Source organism: Pipistrellus kuhlii, unplaced genomic scaffold, assembly GCF_014108245.1.
Source record: "Pipistrellus kuhlii isolate mPipKuh1 unplaced genomic scaffold, mPipKuh1.p scaffold_m20_p_2, whole genome shotgun sequence".
Lineage (NCBI taxonomy): Eukaryota > Metazoa > Chordata > Mammalia > Chiroptera > Vespertilionidae > Pipistrellus > Pipistrellus kuhlii.
The window spans coordinates 128,861,261-128,882,547 of NW_023425515.1; the positions used below are offsets into that span (position 1 = coordinate 128,861,261).

A 21,287-nucleotide genomic window follows, 5' to 3' on the forward strand; every position below is an offset into this window, starting at 1 on the left:
ACATCTCCAGTACATGTTTGTTGAATGGATGGTGGAGGAATGAACAGTCTCTGCCATGATTGATACCTCCCATCACTGAGAAATGTGTAATACTTCTTAAAATTTTGTCCCAGTTGGTGCTATACAGTTTTACTTATCTCAAACTGGTGTTGAGAGAATGCTGCTGCTAATTCTACGAAATGTACAGGTGCATCCTGTTATTGTTACACTGGTTTAATTTCTACAGTTTGTATTTTCCACCAGTTTTTACTAGATGGGGCACAGATGTTACTGTGGAAAACCAAAATCCACTATGGATCGAATAACTCGCCCCTGCTCCCTTGTCAAGTTCCCAATGAGCTACTTGACTGTTGTAAATTGCCCTGCCTATAAAACACTGAAAGAGAATAGTTGATTATATGAATAAAAAGCAGAGCCCTCCATCTGTGATAGTTGAAAAAAAAAATTAAAAAAATAAAATAAAAAAATCTGTTGTTCTTTATTTAATAAAAAAAATATTCAGAACTAATGTGATTCTAACTATAGTACTTGCCAGTAACTTTTCTAAGTCTTTATTTCCTCATATATTAAAAAAAGGAAGTTAGATTAGTAAAGTTAAGGTCACTTTTAGCACCCATATTCTATATCTACTTGCAAAAATATTAATGTCTTACTCTTTCAATCTGCTTTTCCATTTCTTTATGCTGTTCAAGATGAATTTTCTTTGCCTTTTCAAAAGCTAAACAAATTTTTTCATGTTCTGTGTTGATATTGGTTTCTAGACTTCTTATCTTTTCATTCTTTTCCTAGAAATACAAAAACACTTGAAAAGAATTTAATTGAGAGGTAGTTTTACATAAAAATATATTAGTAAAGCATTACATTTGTGATACTCTATTATTTAAAGATTCATAGTGGTTAACAAATCAAACTAAAAATGTTTAAATACTTATTGAAAAGTCAAAATGGTTATTTTAAAAATTGTATCAAAATGAGAAAATTTAACTACTTAAAAAAAATTATGAATATCAAAGAACTACTACTATTTCCTTCAACTCTATTAGGATAAAAATGAGAAAATGTACTTAACACTTGTATATATTAAGCTAAAGATATGAACACACACAAAAAAATGGGAGGAGTTTAGAATATATGTCCTATATGACATTTTATTATAATAATACTAAAACAAATATGCTGTCACGAATTAAGTGCCTTAAAGTCACGGTGAATTTGTAGTAAAAAAAAAAAAAAAAAAAAAAAAAAGGTAATTTTTACCATAAGCTCCTGTTCAAGTTCCGCATTTTTTGCAGCAATTGAGGAATAAGCAACTATTTTTTCTTCCAGCTGTTTCTCTAGAGTTAAAAGTTGAGAACATTTCTTTGTCATCTAAAAACAGATTAAAATGAAAAATTATTTTAAAAACCTACTTTAAAAAATGCGCTACAATTTAGAAGAAAAACGAATAATAGAGAATAGATCAGAGATACAATGCAGCTTATTTCATCTATATAATACATAAGCAATTTAATTCAGACCCTCTATGTCTAAGTAGGATTACATATTAACCCATTCTTAAAAGAAGCTATTAAAAAGTAAATTTAGCCCTAATCAGTTTGGCTCAGTGGATAAAGCATCAGCCTGTGGATTGAAGGGTTCCAGGTTTGATTCCGGTCAAGGGCATGTACCTTGGTTTCAGGCACATCTCCAGTAGGGGGTGTGCAGGAGGTAGCTAATCGATGTTTCTCTCTCATCAGTGTTTCTAACTCTCTATCCCTCTCCCTTCCTCTCTGTAAAAAATCAATAAAATATATATTTTTTAAAAACCTAAAATCTACACTAATAAAAGAGAAACATGCAAATTGACCATCACAACGCCCACAGCCAATCAGGAGTGAGCATGCAAATCAACCTGACAAAGACGGAGGTGGCCCCATCCCCTAACCGCTCCAGGCCTCTGGGCAGTATGTATGCAAGTGTTGGAGCAGCCAGGCGGGCAGGATGCCTGCTATGAGGGTGAGGGTGAGGGTGTGCAGAAGGAGCTATAGGAGCAGCACTCTGGCTGGAGCAAAAACTGAAGGCGGTGCCCAGACGAAGGCCTAGGTCCTGGGTGCCAGAGGAAAACCAGTGGCAGCAGCCAGGGGATGAAAGGCCTATTGTACAAATCTTCGTGCAATGGGCCTCTAGTTAGTATAATAAAATGTTAACAACAGTTATTTCTGATGGTAGAATTGTCAATGATTTCTTTTTCCTTGTCCCTTTCTGTATTTTCAACAAGACTGTACTAATTTTATAATTTTTTAAAAAGTTATTAATCTTAGTACTTGATAATTTTCTAAGTAAGCTAAAGCTACAATTACAGATTGACTAAATCTCCTTTTCTATTACTTAAGCAAGCTCCTATCCCGCAGGTCTTTTTCTTGGCTACAAACCTAAGATGAGAATTCAAACATTTAAAAAAGTGCCCCCAGAGATAGCTGCAACCCCTGGTTTGAAGGATGAGTATAATAAACACATGTGATCTGGGTCCACAATTACCTAATGAGTTATCCTTGTTCTGACCTCAGTGGAATGAAGATCAGATATTCAAAAAACACACATTATCCCCTTTTCAGAATGTAATCCAAAGCATATCTGTACCAGATTCATAAGTAGTTGTTTTTTTAAAATATATTTTATTCATTTTTTACAGAGAGGAAGAGAGAGGGATAGAGAGCTAGAAACATCAATGAGAGAGAGTCATCGATGTGCCCGCAGCCAAGGTACATGCCCTTGACCGGAATCGAACCTGGGACCTTTCAGTCTGCAGGCTGACGCTCTATCCACTGAGCCAAACTGGTTCCGGAACATATGTAGGTTTTTGGTTTTTTTTAACAATGAACATCCCTGAGTATAACTCAGTATTGGCTGAATCAAAATCACTAGGATCTAGAAATCTGCATATTTACCAGGAGTCTCAGGAGATTCTGTTGTTTGCAAAAATCTGAAATCCTCTATTACCACTATTTTTCTCCCAACTGCATAATCCAAACACTTTACTTGTACATGTATATTGTCCACATTAAGTTATACTTAGAAGAAATGAGTATAGCGTAGTATAAATTCCATCAAATTTTAAATCTTTTCATACCCTATGTGTATTTTCCTACTTTTAGCATAGGTTATGAAGCAAATGTTTCAAAAAAGAATTTTAGAAAGAATTTATAACTTATGTGGCACCATTAATATTTTTAAATGTATAAAACTGAAATTAAATATACAATTTTTAACAAAAACCATCAATAATATATTTTTTCTTATATGAAAATGTAGCCCATATAAACTGTTAATTCAAGCTTACTTCACTTTCAAGTTTGCTAGAGTTTGAAGCTTTCTCTAGCAGCTCTTCTTGAATCAGCTGAAACTGACTAGTTCTGTGGGCCATGTTAACTTTCAAATCAGAATTTTCAGCTTCTATTTGAATCAACTTAGTACGGAGTTCTTCTATTCCAGAAGCAAGTTTTTGCCTCTCTCTTTCATATTGCTTGCTCATGGTATGTTGATCTTGATCTTTTATACTTTCTGCTAGTAAAAATAAAAGGAAAATTGTTTAGTATAAACTTCAAGAAAAAAATCTATTGCAATGTTAAAAGACTTAATCATAAAGTTTAGTTTATGATCTAAAGAATAGTAAAGGGAATGGAGGATGAGATATACATTATGGAAAGTATAATAAAGCAAACATGGTAAGCACAGTACTTTCTAACTTAAATACATAATAAAGTGGAAATAAATTCTTCTGTATCTCTCACTTTTATAGACAATTCTTCATACCAGAAAACTATTCCTTTGTATCAGGAAGAGCCCTTCTCTGCCTTCAAAAATCCCATTTTTTGGATAGAAATCATTGTTTAAAAAAATAATTGTTTTAAAAACAACACAACAAAACCCTTGTCATGTCTTCTTAAACTGAAGTTAATCATAAAACGTGTTTGGATAACCTGAGATCACTATAAATATTTTAAAATAAATGCATATTCAAAAGCTGAAAATAGTCACAGTCCAAACTAACTGATGAGAATTCAGTGATGCATTTTAAAACTGAGTTTCCAGAGGCAGATGTTTGAGTATACATTTTCTCCATTATAAACATACACACCTATCCTCACACCTCAAGATAACAGGAGCTTCAGAATTTCTTTATAAAGGCATAATGTAAATGATTGCATGAAAACATACACAGATGTGGAAACATGTAGAGATGTAAGGGTTGTGTAAGTAGCCATTTCCTATCAATTCTCCATCTTGCTAATATTTCAGTTTATACACGAGCTATCTATCATTGGCTCTATTCTTCTTTGATGTCAGAGAAGCTGTGACACACCACATCTAAAAACTAGCATTCCTTCTGCTAATCCATCTTTCTTCCTTCTATTCTCTCTAATAACTTAGATATCTACTTTTCTCTGCTGTCATTTCTGCTGCTAGCAGCCCATTGCATTTAAAGATAGACTGTGATACATTAAAGCTGTACATGTTTACCACTAAGGCAACCACTTCAAGGCAAGAAAGATGAACAAAGGCCAAAAGAACAAATAGTAAACAAATACTAAGATGGTAGATGTAAACCCAAAATGGAATACTAAAACGGCAAAGATGAACAAAGGCCAATACAGTAAATAGTAAACAAATACCAAGATGGTAGATTTAAACCCCCAAGAATTGATAGCTACATTTAATGAAAGTGATCTAAACATTCCTATTAAGGAGCAAAAAATGTCCACCTACTTATAAAAGAGAGAACTAAGACAATTTTTATAAGACAATCACTATACATAAAAATACAAGTTAAAATTATGGGGAAAATAATACTAGGCAAACACTAATCAAAATAGCTGGTGATAAGGGAAGAAACCAAGATGTCGGCATAGGTAAACGCCTAACTGCAGCCTTGCACAACCATTTCAAAAAATACAACTAAAATACAAAATGAACATTATCCAGAACTACAGGAAAGTTGACTGACTGGAAATTCTACAACTAGAAGGAAAGAGAAAACCAGAAGGAAAATCAGAGGAGCTGTAAAAGCCTAAGGTGCGGAGACACGGTGCACACATGGGGAGAGGACTGAGCCAGAGAGGTGGGGCAGCTGAGTGCCTGGCTGGCGTTCCCTAGTGGGAAGGAGATAAAAGCTCCGGACTGTGCTGAACCCCAGTTCCGACTGCACTGAACCCCAGTTCTGGGCGAGACCCTGGGGACCCAGGCTCATATAGAGGGAATCTAGGCTGTAATGTGGAAGCTCAGGGGAGCGGCGAAAAGCAGAGTCCCGGAGGCACGCACATTGCACGCAGAGGATGTACTGTTGACTGTGCTGCTAGATTGCCCTAGCAGGAAGGAGACACAAGTTCTGGACTGTGCTGAGCCACAGTTCCAGACCAGACCCTGGGAACCCAGGCTCATATGGAGAGAATCTGGACTGTAAGGCGGAAACTCAGGGGAGCAGCGAAAGGCAGAGCTCCAGAGGCACACACATTGTGCGCAGAGGATGGACTGTTGAATGTGCCTCTGGATTGCCCTAGTGGGAAGGAGACAAAAGCTCCGGACTGTGCTGAGCCCCACTTTCAACCCCACTTCCAACTGCACTGAACTCCAGTTCTGGGCTCATTGGGGGAGGGCCTAGACTGTCTGGTAGTGGGCGAAACTCGAGGCCACCTTTCTCTCAGAGGTGCTTGCAACGAGTACCACAGCAGCGAGTACTGAAGGACACTGAGGAACACTGAGTCTCAGAAACCTCATAGGGCGGGGCTGATGGGAAGCCAAGGTTGTAGGCTCCACCCTGAAACTCCGCCCCATCCAAGCTGAGCACAGAGGCTTTTGCAATTTTCCAAGTCTAGTCGAATAAGGCTGTCTCCCAGCATAGACACAGCTGATCCTCACAGCCAATTGGCCTGGAGGTAAGTTCCCCCCAGTGATACCAACAACAATCAAGACTTAACTACAACAAGGCTGTACACACAGTCCACAAAGGGGTGCGCCAAGAGTGTCCACCTCAGGTAACTGGGAGGCTGAGGCTGACCCACTGAACCATATAGGACACCTTAGCACACAAAGCTACCCTACCAACTCAGGGAAGCTGTGAAAATGCCAAGACAAGGAAACAGATCACAAATGAAAGAAATGGAGGACAACAAGCAACTGGATATAGAGTTCAAAACCACGGTTAAAATGTTTTTCAAGGATTTCCTAGAAAAGGCCTATAAAATACACGAGACCTATGAGGATATGAAAAGGGATCAACTAGAAATAAAAAGGGATCAACTAGAAATAAAGAATATATTGTCTGAAATTAAAAATATTATACAGAGTCCTAAAAACAGAATGGAAGATCGCAAGAATCAAGTCAAACATTTGGAACATAAAGAGCCAGAAGACACTCCTCCGCAGAAGCAAGAAGACAAGAGAATCCAGAAAGTTGAAGATAATGTAAGAAGCCTCTAGGACAACTTCAAGCGAATCAACATCAGAATTATGGGGGTTCCATTAGAAGAGAGAGAGCAAGATACCGAAAACATACTGGAAGAAATAGTGACAGAAAACTTCCCCCACCTGGTGAAAGAATTAGACTTACAATTCCAGGAAGCGCATAGAACCCCAAACAAAAGGAATCCAAAGAGAACCACACCAAAACATATCATAATTAAAATTCCAAGAGCAGTCGAGACCGGTTTGGCTCAATGGATAGAGAGTCGGCTTGGGGACTGAAGGGTCCTGGGTTCGATTCCGGTCAAGGGCATGTACCTTGGTTGCAGGCATATCCCCAGTAGGGGGTGTGCAAGAGGCAGCTGATCGATGACTCTCTCTCATCGATGTTTATAACTCTATCTCTCTCCCTTCCTCTCTGTACAAAATCAATAAAATATATATTTTTTTAAATTCCAAGAGCAAAAGACAAAGAGAGAATATTAAAAGCAGCAAGAGAAAAGCAGGTAGTTACCTATAAAGGTGCACCCATATGATTGTCAGCTGATTTATCAACAGAAACCATGCAGGCCAGACGGGAATGGCAAGAAATATTCAAGGTGATAAATAGCAAGAACCTACAGCCAAAATTACTCTAACCAGCAAAGTTATCACTCAGAATCGAAGGTCAGAAAAAGAGCTTCACAAATAAAAAAAAGCTAAAGGAGTTCATCACCGCCAAAGCAGAATTATATAAATTGCTGAAGGGGGTTCTTTAAGAGGAAGAAAATAAAGATAAAAATTATGAACAACAAATACGTAACTATCAACAAGTGAATCTAAAAACCAAGGCAATTAAAAAATCTGATGAACAATATTAACAAGTGAATATAATCGAATCAGAGGTATGGAAGGGGAGTGGACTGACGATTCTCGAGGAAAAGGGGAGTGGGGAGTGCGGGAAGAGACTGAACATAAACTGTGCACTTATGGATGAGGACAATGGGGGGTGGGAACCTGGTGGAGGGGAGCAATGGAGGGGAAAATTTGAAATAATATGAATAAAGATTTATTAAAAAAAATAGTTGGTGATAAACTATCAGATAAAAATAAATGGAAAGATGTTTTGTGTTCATAAATTTAAAAAAGTTACTATTATGAAAATATCCATACTACCCACAGTGATCTATAGATTCAATCCAACCCACATCAAAATTACAATGGCATTTTCCACAAAAATAGAAGAAACAATCCTATAATTTCAATGGAACCACAAAAGACCCCAAATAGCCAAAGCAATCTTGAAAAGAACAAAGCTTGGAGGCACTATGTTTCCTGATTTCAAACTATATTATAAAGCCATAATATTCAAAACAGTATGGTACCACAGACACATAAATTAACAGAACAGAAAGAGCCCAGGAATAAATCCATGCATACATGACAAATTATTTTATAAAGGGGCTAAGAATATACAATGGAAAAAAGGAGAGTCTCTTTAATAAATGGTGTTAGGAAAACTGGACAGTAACATGCAAAAGAACAAAACTGGACCACTATCTTATACCACACAAAATCAGCTAAAAATAGATTAAGAGCCAAAGCCGGTTTGGCTCAGTGGTAGAGTGTCGGTCTGTGGACTGAAAGGTCCCAGGTTCGATTCCGGTCAAGGGCATGTACCTTGGTTGCGGGCACATCCCCGGTAGGCAGTGTGCAAGAGGCAGCTGGTCGATGTTACTCTCTCGACGTTTCTAGCTCTCTATCTCTCTCCCTTCCTCTCTGTAAAAAATCAATAAAATATATATTTTTTTAAAATGGATTAAGAATTTGAAAACCTAAAACTATAAAAATCCTAAAAGAAAACATAGGGAATAAATTCCTTAAACTCTATTTTGGTGATACAAAGGCAACAAAAGCAAAAATAAACAAGTACGACTATATCAAATTAAATGCTTCTGTTAGGCAAAAGAAACCATCAACAAATGAAAAGAAAATGTATAGAATGAAACAATATATTTGCAAATTATATATTTATAATATCCAAAAAATATAAAGAATTCAAACAATTCAATAACAAAAAACAAACAATCCAATTAAAAAATGGTCAGAAGATCTAAATAGACATTTTCCAGAGAAGACACACAGATGGCCAAGAGCCATATGAAAAGGTGCTCAACATTACCAATCATTAAATAAATACAAATCAAAACCCTAGTGAGATATCACTCACATCTATTAGAATAGCTATTATGAAAAAAACAAGAATAAACAAGTGTTGGTGAGGATTTAGAGAAAAGGGAATCCTTGTATAATGTTGGTGGGAATGTAAATTGGTGCTGCCCCTAAAAAGAACAGTATAGAGATTCCTCAAAAAATTAAAAGGAGAGAGAACCAAGATGGCAGCATAGATGAACACCTGTAATTGCTGCCTCTTAGAAATACATCAAAACTACAACTAAAAGACAAAACAATAATCATCCAAAACCACAGGAAAGCTGGCTGAGTGGGAGTTCTACAATGAGAAGAAAAGAGAAAAGCACACTGAGACTGGTAGAAAATGCAGAGGCTCATGCAAAACAGGCTGGCAACTGGGTGCACTGTTGTTCTTGTTTTTCATTGGGAGGGAGATACAAGCTCCTGATTGCTCAGAAATCTAGTTTCGGGTGAGACTCTGGGGACCCAAACTAATATGGGCAGAAACTGAACTGTCTGGCATCGGGCTGGAACACAAGGGTGGCTTTCTCTCAGAGGTGCTCAAGCGATCACAGTTCCTGAACTGGGGCTCAGGGCGCAGAGACACGGGGACTTTCTGGTGCAGGGCAGACTGGCAGCCATTGCTGTTTGCTCTGCCCTGGTGATTCCCAGAAACTCAAAAACACCCCCACAAATTTACAACCCCACCCAAGCTGTGCACAGCAACTTTTACATATGAATGGCCTGTCCTTTCACAGCCTAAAACTTAACAAACTGCAGCTAGGTCAAAGAGCGGCAAAGCTTCTAAAAGAAGGCTCAAAGAACAACAGCAGCAGCCTGCCTTGCTTCACAGCTGGGCTCCTCTGGGCACTTGCAAACCCCAAACAAAGAGGAGAAATTTGCAGATCTCTCTGTAGCTCCTGCTGGGTGGCTCCAGCCAGTGGCTGACTTTGTACCTCCTTGGAGATCCAAGAGCAAGTGTACCCAGTGGTCAGTGTGAGACCATACCAGATTATAACTCTTCACATCCATAAGTGACACATTCAAGGGGCAGACTCAGTGAGCACCAAAGCCCCACTGAAGCAAGACATGCCCCTTAAGAGTGTCTTCAGCACAGCAGTTCTTCCATTGTAGTCACAGCTGGTCCTCATAGCCAATTGGCTTGGAGGTCAATTCCTCCCAGTGATACCAACAGCAATCAAGGCTCAACTACAACAGGACTGTGTATACATCGCTTCTCGGCCTTTTGGCTAAGATCAAGCAATCAAGGCTCAACTACAACAGGACTGTGCACACAGCCCACAAAGGGGTGCACCAAGAGTGTCCACCTCAGGTGACTGGGGAGGCTGAGCCACTAGGCCCCAAAGGACTCTTAACACACAAGGGCACTCTATCAACACAGGGAAGCAGCCAAAATGCAGAGACAAAGAAACATGTCACAAATGAAAGAAATGGAAGAAAGAAAACTACTGGATACAGAGTTTAAAACACAGTTATAAGATTACTCAAGAATCTTTTAGAAACCTCCATGGGACTTAGTGAGACCTTCAAGGATCTTAGTGAGAATGCCAAAAAATGGAAAAGGATCAGTCAGAAATTAAGTATACACTGACTGAAATAAAGAATAATATACAGAAATTCAACAGTAGACTAGATGATCCCAAGAATCAAGTCAAAGATTTGAAATACAAGGAAGCAAAAAAACACCCAACCAGCAGAGCAAAAAGATAAAAGAATCAAAAAATATGAAGATAGTGTAAGGAGTCTCTGGGACAATTTCAAGAGTACCAACATCTGAATTATGGGGTGCCAGAAGAGCGAGAGAGCAAGATATTCAAAACCTATTGAAGAACAATGACAGAAAACTTTCCCTACCTGGTGAAAGAAATAGACTTACAAGTTCAGGAAGCGCACAGAACCCCAAACAAGAGGAATCCAAAGAGGACCACACCAAGACACAACATAATTAAAATGCCAAGGGCAGCCAAACCGGTTTGGCTCAGTGGATAGAGCGTCAGCCTGCGGACTGAAGGGTCCCAGGTTCGATTCCGATCAAGGGCATGTGCCTTGGTTGCAGGCACATCCCCAGTAGGGGGCATGCAAGAGGCAGCTGATCGATGACTCTCATCAATGTTTCTTACTATCTCTCTCCCTTCCTCTCTGTGAAAAAGCAATAAAATATATTAAAATGCCAAGGGCAAAAGACAAAGAGATAATCTTTAAAGCAGTAAGAGAAAAACAGTTAGTTACCTAGAAGGGAGTAACCATATGATTGTCAGCTGATTTCTTAACAGAAACTATGCAGGCCAGATGAGAGTGGCAAGAAATATTCAAAGTGATGAACAGCAAGAACCTACAACCAAGATTACTCTATCCAGCAAAGCTATCATTTAGAATTGAAGGGCTTCACAGCCAAGAAAAAGTTAAAGGAGTTCATCACCACCAAACCAGTATTATATGAAATCCTGACAGGTATTCTTTTTTGTTTGTTTGTTTTAATATATTTTATTGATATTTTACAGAGAGAAAGGGAGAGGGATAGAGAATCAGAAACATCAATCAGCTACCTTCTACTGGAGATGTGCCCGTAACCAAAGTACATGCCCTTGACTGGAATCGAACCTGGGACCTTTCAGTCTGCAGGTCAATGCTCTATTCACTAAGCCAAACTAGTTAGGGCTGAAAGGTATTCTTTAAGAAGAGGAAGAACAAGAAGAAGGTAAAGATAAAAATTATGAACAACAAAATGACAACAAATATTATACATATCTATAAACAAATGAATCTAAAAATTAAGTGAAAAAAATCTGATTAACAATAAACTGGTGAATGTAATAGAATCAGGGGCAGAGAAAGGGAGTTGACTGACAATTCTTGGGGGTTAGGGAGTTTTGGGTGCGGAAGAAATTGGAGAAAAATCTTATACCTATGGACGAAGATAGCGGGGTGGGGGTAAGGACATGGGGTTGGGTGGGAACCGGGTGGAAAAAACAGGGAAATCTATAATAATCTGAACAATAAAGATTTATTTAAAAATAGAACTACCATATGAACCAGCAATTCTATTTCTGGGAATTTATCTGAAGAAAACTAAATAATTGTCTTGAAAATATATCTGCACTCCTAAATTCATCGAAGCATCATTTACAATAGCTAAAATATGGAAGTAACCTAAGTAGCCATCGACAGATAAATGGGTAAATAAAATGTGTGTATACACAATGGAATATTATTCAGCCATCAAAAGAAGGGAAACCCTATTATCTCTTACAACGTGAATAGACCGTGAGGGCATTAGGCTAAACAAAATAAGTGAGAGAGAAAAAGACAAATACTGTATGATCTCACTTATATGTGGAATCTAAAATAAAACAAAGCCATAGATACAGAGAACACATGGGTGGTCGCCAGAAGCAGATGGGCGGCCGATGGGGGAGTGCAAAGGGTAAAGGTGGTCAAGAGGTAATGGGGCTGTAATGTAGAGCATGGTGACTGTAGTTAATAATACTGTACAGTGTATTTGAAAATTCTTAGAAGTTCTCATCACAAGAAAAAAATCTGTAACTTTGTGTGGTGATGGATATTGACTTATCTGGAAATCACTTCATAATAACTTGTATATATAGATATTAAATCATGTTGGACAGCTAAAACTAATAAATGTTATATGTGATTTATATCTCAATAAAAAAGCTGGAGCTGCTCCATATTAATTTGGGACAAACTAATCTTCATTCTAAAGTATATAAGCAGGAATAAAAATAGACATCTACTATAATAATGGGGTCCATTCAACAAGAAGGCATAATAATCTTAAATGTGTAAGTATATAATATCTTCAAAATATCAGCAGCAAAGACTGACAGAATTAAAGGAATAAATTAACAAACCAACATGTAAATATGAAGATTTTAATACTACTTTCTCAGTAATTGACAGAACAAGTACACAAAACTTTTTTATTAAGGATAAAAAAGACTTAACACCATCAACCGATTTCACATGATTGACATTCAAAAGAACATTCCACTAGCCCTGGGCTGGTAGCACAGTTGATTAGAGCTTCATCCTGATACACCAAGGTTGCAGGTTTGATCCCGATCAGAGTACACACAAGAAACAACCAAGGAATGCATAAATACAATAAATGGATCTACTGATGTTTCTCTCTCTCTCTCTCTCTCTCTCTCTCTCTCAACTCTCTCTAAAGCCAATTTAAAAAAAAAGAGAGAACACACTGCACTCAAAAATTATAGAATGTTAGTACTTATTAATTTTTGTCAAATGCATCTGGAACATTCAACTATACACTGACTAATATACCAAGCCTCAAAACAGTATTTATAAAATTAAATCCAGTTCACTCATGAGTTAAGCTGTTTAATGGAAAACAACCTAATGTCTACCACTAATAACAGATACCTGAAAAGTCCCTAAATATATGAAAATAAACACACACAAGAGATATAAAATATCTGAAATGAAAGTACAATATGTATCTTTAAATACTTACATTAGAAAATAAGTTAAAATAAACTTTAAGAGATGAACAAGAATAGATGGATCTAGAGACAAATGGTAGGGGAGGAGGGGATTAGAGAGCAACCAAAGGACCTGTATGCATGCATATTAGCATAACCAATGGACACAGACACTGGGGCAGTGGGGGCTTGCCTGGGGTGGGAATGGCTGGGGGAGGGGTCAATTGGGAAAAAGGAGACATATGTAAAACTTTAGACAATAAATAATAATAATAATAATAATAATAATCTTTAAGAAAAATTGGAAAAAAGAAAATTAAATGTAAAGTAAACTGGGAAGGAGTAAGAAGTACTGATTGTGGTGATTGTAACAGGGGTATGTAAACATGAAAAACAAACAAATCGTATCAAGTGTTTGTTTTAGGGGAATATTTTATTGTAAGGAAATTTTACTTTAATAACGTACTTTTTGGGGGAGGGTTAATCTTCACCTGAGGATATTTTTTTCATTGATTTTTAGGGAGAGTGGAAGAGAGGGAAAGACAGAGAGAGAAACATCGAGAGAAAAACATCAATGTGAGAGAAACACATCGATTGGCTGCCTCCTGCATTAGCCCTGACCGGAGGCCAGGCAGGAGAGGAGCCTGCAACCAAGGTACATGCTTTTGATAGGAATCAAACCTGGGACCCTTGGATCCGCAGGCCGACGCTCTATCAGCTGAGCCAAACGGGCTAGGGTTAAAGTACATTTTAAAAAAATATATAACTTTATTGATTTCAAAGAGGAAGGGAGAGGAAGAGGGAGAGATTGAAACATCAATGATGAGAATCACCAATCGGCTGCCTCCCACATGCCCCCCAATGGGGTTCAAACCTAAAACCTAGGTATGTGCCCCTGTCAGGAATCGAACCTGGGACCCTCCAAGTCGTCTGAGCCAAACTGGCCAGGGCTAAAGCACATTTTTAAAGAATGATGCAAAGTTTAAGAATTTTGAAGTAATTTTTGCTGTCTTATCAATCCATAACTAGTAATAACAGATTATTTAATATGTTTGATAATAGTTGGTAAGCCATTTGTTTTTTAAAAACTATCACAGAGAACTCTGATCATAATTTATTTTAAAAATTCAATAAAATATACTCACCTATTTGACTAGTTCCTAGTTTTACAGGTTCTGTTTCTAAACTATGTAATTTACCATTTTCTTTGTTGTCATTACGAGAAATGAGACTCTGAGATAATTGATTTGCAGTTAGATTTGCCTGAAGCTTTTGAATTTCTGCCTCTTTTATTGCAAGTTTAATCCTAGCACAGAGAAAAGAAGCCAAAAAATATTAGAAAGGTTCTATAAAAATATCTCATACTAGTTTTTACCTTTCAAGATGGAAAAAATTTAAAACTGGTATTAGTCAACTATTGGGCAGGATCTGCAAATTCTTTTCTAAGACTGATTGGACTATAAACTAGTTCAGCTACTTTAGAAACTTAGTGATACTTAGTAAAATTGAAAATGTACACGCTATGGCTCAGATTTTCACTCTTAGGAATATACACTAGAAAAACTCATCTATATTATAGTTAACATGTCTCAGTGTTTACTTCATAGCACTATATGGAATAGATAGAAACTAGAAACACAGTAACTATCACTACAGGAATCCTATTTAATAAAATAGTAATATGCAAATTGATCATCAGTCCAACACATAAGATGGCCACGCCCATATGGTCAAAGATGGCTGCCCCTATGTGGACCCAAGATGGCCACCACAAGATGGCCAGTAGGGGAGGGCAGTTGTAGAGGACCAGGCCAGCAAGGGAAGGCAGTTGTGGGGGACCAGGCCTGCAGGGGAGGGCAATTGGGGGTGACCAGGCCTGCAGGGGAGGACAGTTGGAGGATCAAACAGGCTGGAAAGGGAAGGAAATTTAGGGGTTACTGGGCCAGCAGGGGAGCAATTAGGTGTCAATCAGGCTGGCAGGGGAATGGTTAGGGGGTGATCACGCTGGCAGGCAAAAGTGGTTATGGGCTATCAGGCAGGCAGGCAAGAGGTTGGGAGCCAGCAGTCCTGGATTGTGAGATGGATGTCCCAGATTGGAGAGGGTGCAGGCTGGGCTGAGGAACATCCCCCCGCTCCCCCTGTGCATGAATTTCATGCACCGGTCCCCTAGTAGATAAATAAATTGTGATATAGTTATAGAATAGACTCTTACACAGCTATGGAAATTAAATTAACCACATTAATCCATTCACTAATCAATCATTCTACCTATTTCAATATGAATTTAAAAAATGATAGAGTGAAAAAAGCAAAATTATAAATAATATAACTATATATTTTACTTCTGAATGTAAACATATACAAAGTGGATTATTTTTTATTTAAATAAACATATTTGAAACAAATATCACAAAAATTAAGAATCAATTCTTTGTTGTGGAAAAAAATATTTATTATAATACTCTGAACTTTTAGTATATTTTTCAACATTTCAATTAAAGATCTTAATTTAATTACCAGTTTTTAAAAGCATTGTATTTTCTACAACTTCAGAACCTAAAAACCATACCTCAACTCTGAAATCATCATTTTATTTGTCTCACAGCAGCCAATGTAATTGTCTTCCTTGTTTGACAAACTACTCAACTGGTGCTTAGAAAGAGATGATTTAAAACCAAGCATTTCTCTTTTTAACTGTAAGTATAAAAATAAACATATAAATTTATAATATCTGTGATATAATTTTTTTATTCAGAACTCCAAGTCTAAGAAATCATGTAAATTTAATAGAAACAACTTAATATTAATCAATATAATATATAAATAAATTATGAGATAGAAAAATAATGGTAAAAGTACAATAGTTAAATAAACCTGCATGATGTAAATCATTATGGAAACATTACATAACATAAAACTGAATGTAAAAAAACAGTAGTACATGTAGTATGTTTTTAGCCATGCAGTATTTTTTTAAATGTTCTAAGAGTTATACAGTGTGTGTGTGTGTGTGTGTGTGTGTGTATGTGTGTGTGTATATACATATATATTTTTTTTTTAATTTTTTTTCCTAGATGCATCTGTTTGTGGTAATATTTAAAATATGGACAAGAAGGCCTTGGCTGGTGTGGTTGAGTGGTTCAGTATCAACCTGTCAATGAGATACTAGTTTGATTCCTGGTCAGGGCAAATGCCTGGTTGCAGGCTAGATCTTCAGTAAGGGGTATGCAGAAGCTAGCCAATCAATGATTCTCTTTCATAACTTTTTCTTTTTAAATGTATTTTTATTGGTTTCAGAGAGGAAGGGAAAGGGAGATAGAGAGAAACATCAATGATGAGAGAGAGTCATTGATTGGTTGCCTCCTGCACACCCACTACTGAGGATTGAGCCTGGAACCTGGACATGTGCCCTTGACCAAAATCAAACCTGGGATTTTTCAGTCCGCAGGCCAATACTCTATGCACTGAGCCAAACCAGCTAGGGCTCATCATTGATGTTTCTATCTCTCTTTCCCTTCCTCTCTGAAATCAATGAAAACATATATATATATATATATATATATATATATATATATATATATATATATATATATATATACATATATATATATTTATAACAGCAACATTTAAAATATGGACAAGAAGGCCCTGGCCAGTGTGACTCAGTTGGTTGGGCAACATCCTGTATACCAAAAGGTTGCCATTTGATTCCTGGACAGGGTACATGCCCAGGATTGTAGGCTCGATCCCTGATAGGGAGTGTGAAGGAGGCAGCCAATTAATGTTTCACTCTTCATATCCATGTTTCTCTATCCCTCTCTTTTCCTCTCTCGAAAATAAAAAAATTTTTGAAAACATGGACAAGAAGGATACACATGAACCTAAAAATAGTCGCTACCTCTAAGAAAGAGAGAATTAGATGTGATAGGTATATAAAAAGGTTTCATTTACCTGTAAAATTTTATTAAAAATATTTGAAGTGGATATTCGAAATGTTATCCACATTTAGCAAATGCTATGCTACACTGGTCTCTGTGCTTTTCTGTGTGCTTGAATGACAAAGAATTTTTAAAATAGTTGTAAAAAGGGGCAAGGTAAACACTATGACCATTACCTTTAAATTATAACCAAATCATACTTTCTAGAATGAAAAAACTCACATTTCCAAACTATGTTATTCTTAGCACTGCATGAAACACAGGATCAAGTATATTACAATATTATCACACTACCTTTAGAATCTCATGTTAAATAAATTTTGATACTGAGTCAAATTAGAATATCACTTTAAGATGAATGCTATCTGCATATGATTACTATCAGATTTATAAAGCAAACTGGTACATTAAAAACCTAAGCAAATAATTAATAATTAGCATCCTAGGAAAGTAGAAATAGCAGAGGCTGGGAACCAAGAATTATACATTCAGTTTCAATTCTGTACAAGTTATTAACTTCTTTGGGTAGCTATTTCTTCACCAATAAAACAATGGTTTGAATCAGATACTTTCTAAGGTCCCTCGTAGCTTCATAATTCCCTGACAGTTTAAAATTGTTAAGAGGCTACCATCCATATATATGTGAAACCAACCACGACACATTTATCTGTAGCTTTCACCTGATCTCACCATTATTTTACACTTACCAGAAACAAATTTCTGATACAGGTATAACTTACCTTCTTCCTAATCTTACTTATAATTATGATCATATACATATATAACTTAAAGAGAAAAAGTGGTTGGGTACATTATAAAAACATTTTCATATTTAGTCAGAATATACATTAATCATTAGGGAAATGCAAATTAAAACCACAATGTGATTAACACCTCATACACACTAAGGTAGATATAATAAAAAAGAGTCCACGGTTAATTTATAAGAAATGTCCAGAAAAGACAAATCTCTAGATGCAGAAAGTAGATGAGTGGGATAGGAATTAAAAATTATAGCAGATTAAGTGGATGCTGCATGGACACGCTCCCAGTAACAAATTGGAATTACAACTAAAATACAGAAAAACTTCCTGAATAATCAATGGAAAATTCACAAGAAAGAACTCTGATACCCTAGGACCGAAAGTGGAGACCACATACACTGGTAGGAGGGGTAGAGGTGAGAAAGAGCTAGCTGGGTGCCCACTGACAGCAAATGAAGTCCCAGAGAGATATCTCAGCTGGTGGGGGTGCCACTGAGAACTCAGGGATCTAATCACCAAGCTGGTCTTCCCAGCAGAGAGCACCAAACTGAGGAGGGTATACACATAACACCTGGCTATGAAAAGCAGCTGAAATTCAGGCACCCTTTGAAAGGGTCAATGCACAAAATTCCCTGTGGAGCTACCCGTCTTGTGCTCCAGCAGAGAGGAGGTGAAATGGACTGGAGTTGAGAGCAGAAGTCAGGACTGGAGACTAGGGGGATAGAGTTCAGAAGTTTCCTGGGCTGAGTCATTCCTTCAAGCAGGAGATCTTTCCCAAGTAGACAGTTGATACACCCTACTGGAAAACAACCTTGCCCAAAAACCACTTAAGAGGTTAAAAATAACAATTAGCCTCCAGGCAGAAGCAATTGTCACACCCTGCTGAAAAAAAAAACCTCTCACCATACCTGAGGACAATTGCCTGGAGGGCAAATAAAGAGGAATGCTACTGAGTTTCCCCAAAAATAAGATATCCTCCGAAAATAAGACCTAGCGCATGGAAAGATAAGACATCCCCTGAAAACAAGACCTAGCACAACTTTGGAAGAAAAAATTAATATAAGACACTCTTATTTTCGGGTAAATGGAGGCCTTCTCTGGAGGCTTTGAGTGTTTGCCTGATCTAATTAGTTAGAAACAGCCTTTAACACTATCCTGCACTAGAGATTGAGAGGTGTAGAGGAGTGGTCACCAACCTTCTGGACCTCATGGACTACCAGTGATCCGTAGACCACTGGTTGGCGACTGCTGGTACAGAGGATCTACCTAATACATAGTCACAAACCCACACAGACAGCCAAAATGAGGAGACAAAGAAACAACCCCCAAATGAAATGACTAGAGAATTTTCCAGAAGAAGAGATAAATGAAGTAGAGATAAGAAATTTATCTGAAACAGAGTTCAAAGTAATGATGGTAAAGATGCTCAACAGCATGAAAAAGAAAGTAGGTGAGTGGTTCCCTAGCAGTAAGGGTGGGTACAAAAACTAATTATAAATGGCACAAGGGATCTTTGGGAGATGAAAAAAATGTTTGAAAACTGGATTGTGGTGACTGTTCTAAAACTTGTAAATTTACTAAAAATCATTGACCAATACACTTAAAATGGGTAAATTTGGTCATATATAAATGTCACTTTAAGAAGCTGTCTTTTGTGGAAAACAGTATAAAGTTTCCTCAAAAAATTAAAGATGGAATTTCCATTTGATCCAGTAATCCCACTTCTAGGAATATATCCTATGAAATCAGAAACACCAATCAGAAAGGATATACACAACCCTATGTTCATAGCAGCACAATTTACAATAGCTAGGATAGCCCATCAGCATATGAGTTGATTAAAAAAACTGTGGTACATCTACACAATGGAATAGTACACTGCTGTAAAAAAGAACTCTTGCCATTTGCAACAGCATGGATAGACCTGGAGAGCATTATGCTAAGCGAAATAAGCCAGCCAGAGAAAGATAAATATCATATGACCTCACTCATTTGTGGAATATAATGAACAAAAATAGATCCAGAGACACAGAAGCACCAGACAGTCAAACCTCAGAAGAAAGGCAGTGGGGGAAGAATGGAGGGTAAGAGGTCAACCAAGGATGTATATGCATGCATATAAGTAAAACCAACAGACACAGGCAGGAGGGGATTAGGGCATGTGTTGGGAGTGGGAATGGCTGGGGAGAGGTCAATGCAGGAGGAAGGAGACATATGTAATACTTTAAACAATAAAGAATTTTAAGTTAAAAAAAATTTTTAAAGCTGTTTTTAAAAAATCCTGTGCCATTCTTATATATGATATCTGAGAGACTGAGAAAGGCTGAAATAGTAGACAGTAAAAAAAAAAAATAGGGGTTAGACAGAAAAGAAATTGATGTCTGAAAGCATAAACATCTAAGAAAAAAAACAGAAGCTAATAAATCAACCACAAAATGATGGTTTCTTATAAAGCACTTTAGTAAAATTTTTCTATTCCCACATACTTACCGGCAATTGGGACATAATTTTGTCCAAATGTCTCAGTTCCACTCTTGAACTTTCTATTTCTTGCTGACATACATCCAGTCTCTCATTCTGTGTTGCAATACGGACCTTTAGGTCTCTGTTTTCATTTATTAGAGAAAATTTTTCTCGAAGTATTTCCTCTTTGTCTTCTAATGCACTCTCTAGCTTCAAAATACTTTGTCTAGATTCAGATAGTTGTGCCATTACTTCTGAATTTTTCATTGCCATGATTCTCATTTTTTCTTTTCCATCATTATTTTCTTCTTTTAACTGCCTATGAAGAAAAAAAGCACAAAAATAAAAATATGTTCATTTTTAATAATGATATTTACAATAGTTAATCTCATATAAAATATTTTAAAGCTTAATTCTGAAATAAAAATACCTGCTCACATTTGCCATGTGCCTATTTTCCGCATGCCAGGTACTCACAACTTTATGTGGTAGCACTATTATTACTTCCAGTTTATATTCAGGGAAATTGAGGCACAAAAAGGTTATAAAACTTGCCCGGTGTCTCACAGTAAGTAGTAGGGCAATATATTCCCATTATCTCAGAAGCATTTCTGTTCCTTTCTAAAAATGTGAAACAGGAGATCTAACTCCAAAATTCTAACACAACTTTTTGCAGCTTTAAGAAAGATTTAGATCATGTAAGGAACAATCATGAAGTATCAGCCACAACTCCACAAGGTAAAGCCTAATGACCCACTAACTGATTACAAAGCATTAATACTTTCAAATACATATACCTATAAATACATGTCAAACATTATGACAATCTAATCTTTAGAATTGTTATTGTATTTAATCAGTTCCCTTTTTCACATTTTTAAGGTCTCTAAAGGGAGAAGTCTGAACTAGATGATTCTTCATTATTTGAAGAATACATATTTTACTAACTAGCTAATGTGGTTACACTATAAAAACATTAAGTGTGTGTTAGTTTTATTCATTTAAAATCCTCACTTCATTATACCTAGGAA

General features: G+C 36.9%; 1 protein-coding gene across 1 annotated transcript in view; it reads right to left on the minus strand.

Moving 5' to 3' along the window:
• Positions 1–21,287, minus strand: part of CCDC18 (coiled-coil domain containing 18) — a 125,974-nt gene that overhangs the window by 74,519 nt on the left and 30,168 nt on the right. Inside the window, exons 8-13 of the mRNA XM_036448023.2 lie at positions 20,284–20,575; positions 15,661–15,785; positions 14,237–14,397; positions 3,320–3,543; positions 1,258–1,368; positions 654–785 (exon numbers count right to left, since the gene is read on the minus strand). Coding sequence (XP_036303916.1) covers positions 654–785; positions 1,258–1,368; positions 3,320–3,543; positions 14,237–14,397; positions 15,661–15,785; positions 20,284–20,575 — 1,045 coding nt within the window. The remainder of the gene's footprint in view (positions 1–653; positions 786–1,257; positions 1,369–3,319; positions 3,544–14,236; positions 14,398–15,660; positions 15,786–20,283; positions 20,576–21,287) is intronic.